The 10,332-nt window shown below is 34.7% G+C and overlaps 1 protein-coding gene across 1 annotated transcript; it reads right to left on the bottom strand.

Moving 5' to 3' along the window:
• Positions 1 to 988: 988 nt before the first annotated feature.
• Positions 989 to 7,257, bottom strand: LOC125669587 (uncharacterized). Its single transcript, XM_048904198.2, has 3 exons — positions 7,101 to 7,257; positions 2,701 to 2,850; positions 989 to 2,375 (listed from the first exon to the last, which is right to left on the bottom strand). Exons 1-3 carry the CDS (start codon positions 7,171 to 7,173, stop codon positions 2,170 to 2,172), a joined length of 429 nt encoding a protein of 142 aa, XP_048760155.1. The 5' UTR covers positions 7,174 to 7,257; the 3' UTR covers positions 989 to 2,169.
• Positions 7,258 to 10,332: the final 3,075 nt, after the last annotated feature.

The following is a 10,332-nucleotide window of genomic DNA, read 5'->3' as shown; positions in this document are numbered from 1 at the left end:
ATATATAATCAATCATTTACGTCTCGTCGAGTATTTTTCACTCATTCTGAAACGTCACCAGCTGTAGATGAAGTACCACAAATTTAGACTCATGCTTAGCGCTCAGGGCCGTAGCATGGAGGGTTCTTTATCGTGTCAACGCCTGCCGCGACACGGGACCTCCGTGTTTAAGGTCATATCCAATATACCTATGATTCTCACTTCTAAATGCCGAACGTTTGGCGAAGTAGCAATCACTACCTATTTTAACATCTGAGGTTAGACGCGGCCATGACACGAGCAGGGCTTGAACTCACGACATTCCGGTTACGAAGCGAACGCTCTACCACTGCGCTACCGCGACCGGTTATAATATCCGAACATGATTTGTACATGCATAAAGCCATTCCAAAAAGAGGTCACAATAACTTAACCACCCCACCAAGATGCATCAACTGACCAAGTTTGATGGTCCTAGGTCTCACAATGTGCAAAATATAATCTCAACACGATTTGAAAATGCATAGCCATAAAATCCCAGTAAGCCACAGTGACCGATTTGTAGATCATGACATACATTTTCCCCATCAACTCACCAGCTTTAAATATCAGGTCTCACAGTATGAAAGCTATAATATGATCTGGACACGATTTGAATACTATATAGCATAAAATTTCAGGACGCCACAATGACCCGAGAAAAAACATGCATCAACTGATAACGTTTGATAGTCTTAGGTCTTACAGTGTGAAAAATACAACCCAGACACAAAAAAGCTATCAGATGGATAGACGGGAAAGCATTTACCATAACAATGTGGTCCATCAAAAGACGGGCGTATAAAAATCTGTTCATTGTAGAATATTTTAGGTGTTCGTGTCTGAAACTTTTATAATTAGTAGGTCGTATGACCTTAGTGTCTTGCATAGCATCTAAATCATGGTCTGAACAAAAACTCTGATTTAAATAAATAAATGTCAGCACGTCATAAAACCAACAACTACATGATGTTTTGTGACAATTTTATTTGGAGTCTTTTATCAAAAGTTTGTATTAAAATGTTGAAATTTACTACAAAATCCCCCAGCTGATTTCTGCCTGGGAAAGGGGTGTGTGTGCATCTTTTGAAATTAGTCATAAAGTACACTGCCAGGTAACATGATAAACTAGACCGGATATCACTACTAGTGACTAAATTACTTAATACCAAACAGGAAATGTACTTTTACATGTGACTAAATGACACAAGTTTAATGTAGTCAAAATTACCTGCTTTATGAAGCCATTATATATACCAATCAATAATAGTTTAGGACAAGAGTAACATTCTTTCAAGTCATATATAAAGAAGTACACAGAATTTCATCATTCTTTTAACACCAATCTTACAAATCAAACGCCCTACAATTGGCAAGCCACAATCCGGCGCTTTTACAATTCTAGCTCTGATAAACAAGATCAAATGAAAAATGCAACCTGGGCACAATGTTATTCCAAAAATGGGGTCATCACGACCCATATTTCTTTTTGGTCACGACAGATGTATAATATGCATCTACCAACCAGGTTTACTGACATAACGGGTGGATGGGGACTCCCTACCGTTGCATGGCCTGTCGTGTATTTGAGATTTATAAATGTATCTGATAAAACATATCATGCTAACACGTGTACTTACGTAAAATATGACATATAGAGGTCTACTTTCTATAAAAAAAATTACAGATGATAGTAGAGTTTTGTCAACAAAAAGAGTTTTGCTAAAAGATCAGTACGTTACACCTGTGGTTAAAATGACAATTTATGTAGTATTAAAGAAATGATATTGAATAAAAAGGCCATTTATGTTGTGTTAAACAAATAATACTGAACGATAAAAAATTCTGGTGACTGCCAATATATACGTATATTCGAACTACAGATCGACATTTGCTAAAAAAAATCTCAGTTGTGGAAGACAGTGTTAAAAATGTAGAGTGACGAAACGAATTATAAAAACACAATATCAATCCATTGTCGGTGAATTTACCACCACAAAACTACATGTAAGTAGCACTTGTTCATTTGCAAAAGCACACTCATATTGAAATCATTTGTACAGAAGGGACAACTAACGTGTACTACACCTAGACTGTCTCTCTGACAGAAAGACACTACACATGCCGAGGAAAGTTAAAAACTAATTCTATCTATAAAACCATAAACAGCATAAATCCTGTTGCAAAGCATATGACTGTTGCTATGGAAACGGAGGTGTACGATGCAGAATTGCAACCGTCAGTGTCACATTCGCAATAGTTCATTTTGATTTTGTAGGTACCCGCTCTCTCAAAACAACCAAGTTCGGTATGATTATTTATAGCACATTGTCGAATAATCCTTTCATCCGTGTCCACTGTAAATGAGAGAAAATCGGCATTAACTACTAACATGTCTACACTTGTCTTTTGCAAATTCATGCGAACACCGACGAAACTTTGTACTTGTAACTTTAATGACAACTGAACGTTATTTTCCCCTTACAATTTCACGCTGAGAAACATTTGTTTGAAAAAACATCTTGCATACAATAGTCCTTTTTTTTTTTACTCTCTGAATTTAAAAGTTCTTTAAACGTTTTAGGTGCATGTTGTGATGACTTCCGAGGATGTACCACATAAACATTGAAAGATATCAACATGTTCTTAACACGATTGATAAAGTAAGAAATATATTCTAACCCTCTTGTTGAATCTTTCTACATCTTCCACTTTCTTGTGAGCAGTTTTTGTAAAATTGTGGCAAAGCCATCAGGGATTTCGGTGAATCTTTGCACCGTGCTCCATAGACTGGATCTCGCGAGTTGCACTCGAAGCATTCAATAGCACTTGCTGAAAATATAAAATAGTAAATACTGAGTTCTATATATCGCATAATGTTCTGTTGGCAACTGCTAAATACGAATGGAGTTCTATTTTGTATACGAGTTCCTTTGGGAATATCGGATGTTTTACTCAGTGTTACCATAACTGCGAAGATATGAAATTTTTCAGTTTGATGAAGAATGACGTCATTGGTTGTTAGTCTTTAGAGGGAACGATTCATCCTGTGAATCAATTGATATTATCCCCTTTACTTTTACTCCTTAAACCCCCCTAATACTAACTGTACTTTTACTCCTTATACCCCCCTAATACTAACTGTACTTTTACCCCTAATACTAACTGTACTTTTACTCCTTATATCCCCTAATACTAAATGTACTTTTACTCCTTATACCCCCTAATACTAACTGTACTTTTACTCCTTATACCCCCTAATACTAACTGTACTTTTACTCCTTATACCCCTAATACTAACTGTACTTTTACTCCTTATACCCCTAATAGTCACTGTACTTTTGCTCCTTATACCCCTAATACTAACTGTACTTTTACTCCTTATACCCCAATACTAACTGTACTTTTACTCCTTATACCCCCTAATACTAACTGTACTTTTACCCCTAATACTAACTGTACTTTTACTCCTTATACCCCCTAATACTAACTGTACTTTTACTCCTTATACCCCTAATACTAACTGTACTTTTACTCCTTATACCCCTAATACTAACTATACTTTTACTCCTTATACCCCCTAATAGTCACTGTACTTTAACTCCTTATACCCCAATACTAACTGTACTTTTACTCCTTATACCCCTAATAGTCACTGTACTTTAACTCCTTATACCCCTAATACTAACTGTACTTTTACTCCTTATACTAACTGTACTTTTACTCCTTATACTAACTGTACTTTTACCCCTAATACTAACTGTACTTTTACCCCTAATAGTCACTGTACTTTAACTCCTTATATCACCTAATACTAACTGTACTTTTACTCCTTATACCCCCTAATACTAACTGTACTTTTACCCCTAATACTAACTGTACTTTTACTCCTTATACTAACTGTACTTTTACCCCTAATACTAACTGTACTTTTACTCCTAATACTAAATGTACTTTTTCTCCTTATACTAACTGTACTTTTACTCCTTATACCCCTAATACTAAATGTACTTTTACTCCTTATACTAACTGTACTTATACCCCTAATACTAAATGTACTTTTACTCCTTAATACTAACTGTACTTTTACTCCTTATACCCCTAATACTAACTGTACTTTTACTCCTTATACCCCCTAATACTAACTGTACTTTTACCCCTAATACTAACTGTACTTTTACTCCTTATACTAACTGTACTTTTACTCCTTATACTAACTGTACTTTTACCCCTAATACTAACTGTACTTTTACCCCTAATAGTCACTGTACTTTAACTCCTTATATCACCTAATACTAACTGTACTTTTACTCCTTATACCCCCTAATACTAACTGTACTTTTACCCCTAATACTAACTGTACTTTTACTCCTTATACTAACTGTACTTTTACCCCTAATACTAACTGTACTTTTACTCCTAATACTAAATGTACTTTTTCTCCTTATACTAACTGTACTTTTACTCCTTATACCCCTAATACTAAATGTACTTTTACTCCTTATACTAACTGTACTTATACCCCTAATACTAAATGTACTTTTACTCCTTATTACTAACTGTACTTTTACTCCTTATACCCCTAATACTAACTGTACTTTTACTCCTTATACCCCCTAATACTAACTGTACTTTTACCCCTAATACTAACTGTACTTTTACTCCTTATACTAACTGTACTTTTACCCCTAATAGTCACTGTACTTTTACTCCTTATATCACCTAATACTAACTGTACTTTTACTCCTAATACTAAATGTACTTTTTCTCCTTATACTAACTGTACTTTTACTCCTTCTACCCCTAATACTAAATGTACTTTTACTCCTTATACTAACTGTACTTATACCCCTAATACTAAATGTACTTTTACTCCTTAATACTAACTGTACTTTTACTCCTTATACCCCTAATACTAACTGTACTTTTACTCCTTATACCCCCTAATACTAACTGTACTTTTACCCCTAATACTAACTGTACTTTTACTCCTTATACTAACTGTACTTTTACCCCTAATACTAACTGTACTTTTACTCCTTATATCACCTAATACTAACTGTACTTTTACTCCTTATACCCCCTAATAATAACTGTACTTTTACCCCTAATACTAACTGTACTTTTACTCCTTATACTAACTGTACTTTTACCCCTAATACTAACTGTACTTTTACTCCTAATACTAACTGTACTTTTACTCCTTATACTAACTGTACTTTTACCCCTAATACTAACTGTACTTTTACTCCTAATACTAAATGTACTTTTACTCCTTATACTAACTGTACTTATACCCCTAATACTAAATGTACTTTTACTCCTTAATACTAACTGTACTTTTACTCCTTATACCCCTAATACTAACTGTACTTTTGCTCCTTATACCCCTAATACTAACTGTACTTTTACTCCTTATACCCCTAATACTAACTGTACTTTTACCCCTAATACTAACTGTACTTATACCCCTAATACTAAATGTACTTTTACTCCTTATACTAACTGTACTTTTACTCCTTATACCCCTAATACTAACTGTACTTTTGCTCCTTATACCCCTAATACTAACTGTACTTTTACCCCTAATACTAACTGTACTTTTACTCCTTATACTCCTAATACTAACTGTACTTTTACCCCTAATACTAACTGTACTTTTACTCCTTATACCCCTAATACTAACTGTACTTTTACTCCTTATACTCCTAATAGTCACTGTACTTTTACTCCTTATACCCCTAATAGTCACTGTACTTTTGCTCCTTATACCCCAATACTAACTGTACTTTTGCTCCTTATACCCCTAATAGTCACTGTACTTTTGCTCCTTATACCCCTAATACTAACTGTACTTTTACTCCTTATACCCCTAATACTAACTGTACTTTTACCCCTAATACTAACTGTACTTATACCCCTAATACTAACTGTACTTTTACCCCTAATACTAACTGTACTTTTACTCCTTATACCCCTAATACTAACTGTACTTTTGCTCCTTATACCCCTAATACTAACTGTACTTTTACCCCTAATACTAACTGTACTTTTACTCCTTATACTCCTAATACTAACTGTACTTTTCCCCCTAATACTAACTGTACTTTTACTCCTTATACCCCCTAATACTAATTGTACTTTTACTCCTTATACCCCCTAATACTAACTGTACTTTTACTCCTTATACTCCTAATACTAACTGTACTTTTACCCCTAATACTAACTGTACTTTTGCTCCTTATACCCCTAATAGTCACTGTACTTTTGCTCCTTATACCCCTAATACTAACTGTACTTTTGCTCCTTATACCCCTAATACTAACTGTACTTTTACCCCCAATACTAACTGTACTTTTACTCCTTATACTCCTAATACTAACTGTACTTTTACTCCTTATACCCCTAATACTAACTGTACTTTTACTCCTTATACCCCCTAATACTAACTGTACTTTTACCCCTAATACTAACTGTACTTTTACTCCTTATACTAACTGTACTTTTACTCCTTATACCCCCTAATACTAACACAACATTTACCCCTTATACCCTCTAATACTAACTGTACATTTATTCCTTATAGGCTAATTCATATGTTTTGTTTTAAATCTATATTTTATAATTTTAAAAAAATAATTATAATTATAGCCCTAGGTCTTTATTTGAACACAGGAACCAGTAACTTTGTCTGTGATAACAATAATAAGGGTCTATACTATACCACCCCCTACTACAAAACACGTGTTTTTTATTAGGGGGTGGTACAGTATAGACCCCTCAAATATCCTGTAATTAGAAGTTGAAAGTTCATTGTGTTAATGTGAAATCATATACACTGGTAAATGTGTTTGAATTTGCTGTTCATCAAATAGCAATCCCTCATCACAAGCGATATACCAAAGAAATTGGTCATCAAATCGATTACCCAGTAATCCTAACACATGAAATGAGTATCCTTCACAAAGGTCGAACAGTGCACGTGCGGCATTTTTGGACACTGGCTTCTATCGAGGCTGGGGTAACGATTAAAAGAGCTCTAGATTATTATATTGTGCAGTAGTAATAAAAAATGTACTCACCCTTTTGTAGTAAGAAACTCAGACATAATGTTACTAACGCCACCAAGGAAAGTTGTATGTACTTGACGTCCATTTTGCAAGGATGTTGTGAGAGGCTTCGGTGTATGGATTGAGTTTCCGCATCAGCGTGAAAAGAGGCCCCATGGGGGAGTTAGAATGTATGCGTAGGGTTATCGAAAGGGTTGCCAGTGCATTATTGTTCGATTCAGTAACGACTTTATATTGATTGAACAGGTCCAGGAACTTCCAGTGTATTAAGACATTTATTGCAGAAAGAACTATTATTATGTTATTATTGTACATCGATCTTCAATTATTTCATTAAACGATAATTCTTCTTCTTGAAAGATTTTAGAGATGTTTTGCCTCCATCCTGACGACTACTTAATAATCAGGTTTACTATATCCCAGAATATACGAAGCTTTCATCATTTCTTGGGTTAAAAAAACCATAAAGCATCAAAGTTGTCAAAGTAGTTTATTTACAATAAATGGACACGCATATCCCCAATAAACTTTGGCAAAAAAGCACTAATTGTGAAAATCAACTTATTTTACATCAAACACTTTGGAATTTGTTTGATTTTATCCCCATACATTGAGGTAAAATTTGAAATGACACAACAACAAAAAATAAAGCAACAGTTTCACAAAACTAAAGGGAAAAAAACCCAAACAAACAAAATAACAAAATATCTGTACAAATTATTCACCAACAGTAGTCAAATATCTTTTTAAAAGTTGTATGTATGAATATCTAATGATTTTGACTGAAAATTATATATATATTACATGCAATAGAATTAATAGTGTTGTAACACCGACAAAATGTAATCCCCACCAGCTAATGTAATCCGATAACATTACCAGTGCGATTTGCACAATTGACTAATGTAATCCCTTTCCATCGGATTGCACAAGTGGTTGACGATGTAGTATTATCACCTGCAATGTTAACCACTAATGTAATACCTGTCTTATTGTATGATTCTATCACCAAACTAAATTTGGGAGATACTTTTTACCCAGTCAATTCGTATCGTGATAATGTGTCCAGCGGAAGACCTCATAGCGATTCTACTATTTTTTCCATTAAGGTCTTCCGTTAGATACTATTGGTTCTACTTATTTTTTCACGTCATCAATGCTTCAGTAATGCGTCCTTCGGTTGCTATAAAATTTTACAACGTTAATTAGATCGATTATTCGCCCACACATTCTTTTCACCTCCTCCCCACAATTTTCTTCCGGTTTGGGATTATTGACCCACCCACCCCGACTGAAAAGTTGGTCCTTGAATGTTCTCGATTCAAGTTACCAAATTGAAACTTGCGGGGAAAAAATTTAAGTTTATATTACGTTTAATGCCTAAACATTTCCTGAAAATCGAATGGGTAATTTTTGCATTTTCTCATTGTCACATTTCTATTTAAAAAAATAATAATAAAATCAAAAAAAAAAAAAAAAAAAAAAGAATCCTCAGATTAAGAGAAAGGTCTTCCCTGCTGAAGACAGACAATCAATGATATAAATAACAATTATTATTATAATGCGAATCATATTCAAAAGAAACTGAGTAAACAAAATGTCCCAAACTTAGTTTAGTGGATTGAGTCATACAACATACCGGTATTACATTAGTTTAGCGGATTGAGTCATACAACAGACCGGTATTACGTGAGTTTAGCGGATTGAATCATACAACAGACCGGTATTACGTGAGTTTAGCGGATTGAATCATACAACAGACCGGTATTACGTGAGTTTAACGGATTGAGTCATACAACAGACCGGTATTACATTCGTTTAGCGGATTGAATCATACAACAGACCGGTATTACATTAGTTTAGCGGATTGAATCATACAACAGACCGGTATTACGTGAGTTTAGCGGATTGAATCATACAACAGACCGGTATTACATTCATTTATTGGACTGAGTCATACAACAAACCGGTATTACGTTAGTTTAGTGGACTGAGTCATACAACAGACCGGTATTACGTGAGTTTAGCGGATTGAATCATACAACAGACCGGTATTACGTGAGTTTAGCGGATTGAATCATACAACAGACCGGTATTACGTGAGTTTAGCAGATTGAATCATACAACAGACCGGTATTACGTGAGTTTAGCGGATTGAGTCATACAACAGACCGGTATTACATTCGTTTAGCGGATTGAATCATACAACAGACCGGTATTACATTAGTTTAGCGGATTGAATCATACAACAGACCGGTATTACGTGAGTTTAGCGGATTGAATCATACAACAGACCGGTATTACATTCATTTATTGGACTGAGTCATACAACAAACCGGTATTACGTTAGTTTAGTGGACTGAGTCATACAACAGACCGGTATTACGTGAGTTTAGCGGATTGAATCATACAACAGACCGGCATTACGTTAGTTTAGCAGATTGAATAATACAACAGACCGGTATTACGTGAGTTTAGCGGATTGAATCATACAACAGACCGGTATTACGTGAGTTTAGCGGATTGAGTCATACAACAGACCGGTATTACATTCGTTTAGCGGATTGAATCATACAACAGACCGGTATTACATTAGTTTAGCAGATTGAATCATACAACAGACCGGTATTGCATTAGTTTAGCGGATTGAGTCATACAACAGACCGACATTACGTTAATTTAGCGGATTGAATCATACAACATACCGGTATTACATTCGTTTAGCGGATTGAATCATACAACAGACCGGTATTACATTAGAAGTTAATATTGCAGATGATATCTACATCATCAACCACTTGTATAATCCATGGGAAAGGGATTAAAGCATATGCATTCACACCCATTAATGTAATCAGATTTCCTTAGCTGTGTGACTCGCACAGGTAATGTTATTGGATTATATTAGCTGTGTGACTCGCACAGGTAATGTTATTGGATTACATTAGCAGTGTGACTCGCACAGGTAATGTTATTGGATTACATTAGCTGCCAAGGATTACATTAGTCAGTGCTACAAGCATTATGGATAACGAAAATGAAAATTCATAAAAAAGTTCAGAGTTCGGATGAGATATATAGAACAGTAGATTTTTCTGATTTAAATCACTTTCACATAATTTGTGATTGAGTAAATAATATATTAGTCTGTTTAAGGCTTGTGAATACATTTGAAAAACTCGCAAAACTTCTAGACTTGAATTTCATTCACTACCACTCTATGCTATAATGATTAAATTAGAAT

The sequence above is a fragment of the Ostrea edulis genome, chromosome 4, assembly GCF_947568905.1.
Source record: "Ostrea edulis chromosome 4, xbOstEdul1.1, whole genome shotgun sequence".
NCBI lineage: Eukaryota > Metazoa > Mollusca > Bivalvia > Ostreida > Ostreidae > Ostrea > Ostrea edulis.
The sequence above is the reverse complement of the archived record's forward strand: the minus strand, read 5'-3'. Positions and strand labels throughout refer to the sequence as shown.

Bases quoted from the DNA above. Each gene is read 5' to 3' on its own strand.
- LOC125669587 (XM_048904198.2), bottom strand. From the start codon at position 7,173: ATGGACGTCAAGTACATACAACTTTCCTTGGTGGCGTTAGTAACATTA. The intron at 2,851-7,100 runs GTGAGTACATTT...TTATATTTTCAG, and splicing joins GAGTTTCTTACTACAAAAGG to CAAGTGCTATTGAATGCTTC. The intron at 2,376-2,700 runs GTTAGAATATAT...TCTCATTTACAG, and splicing joins TAGAAAGATTCAACAAGAGG to TGGACACGGATGAAAGGATT.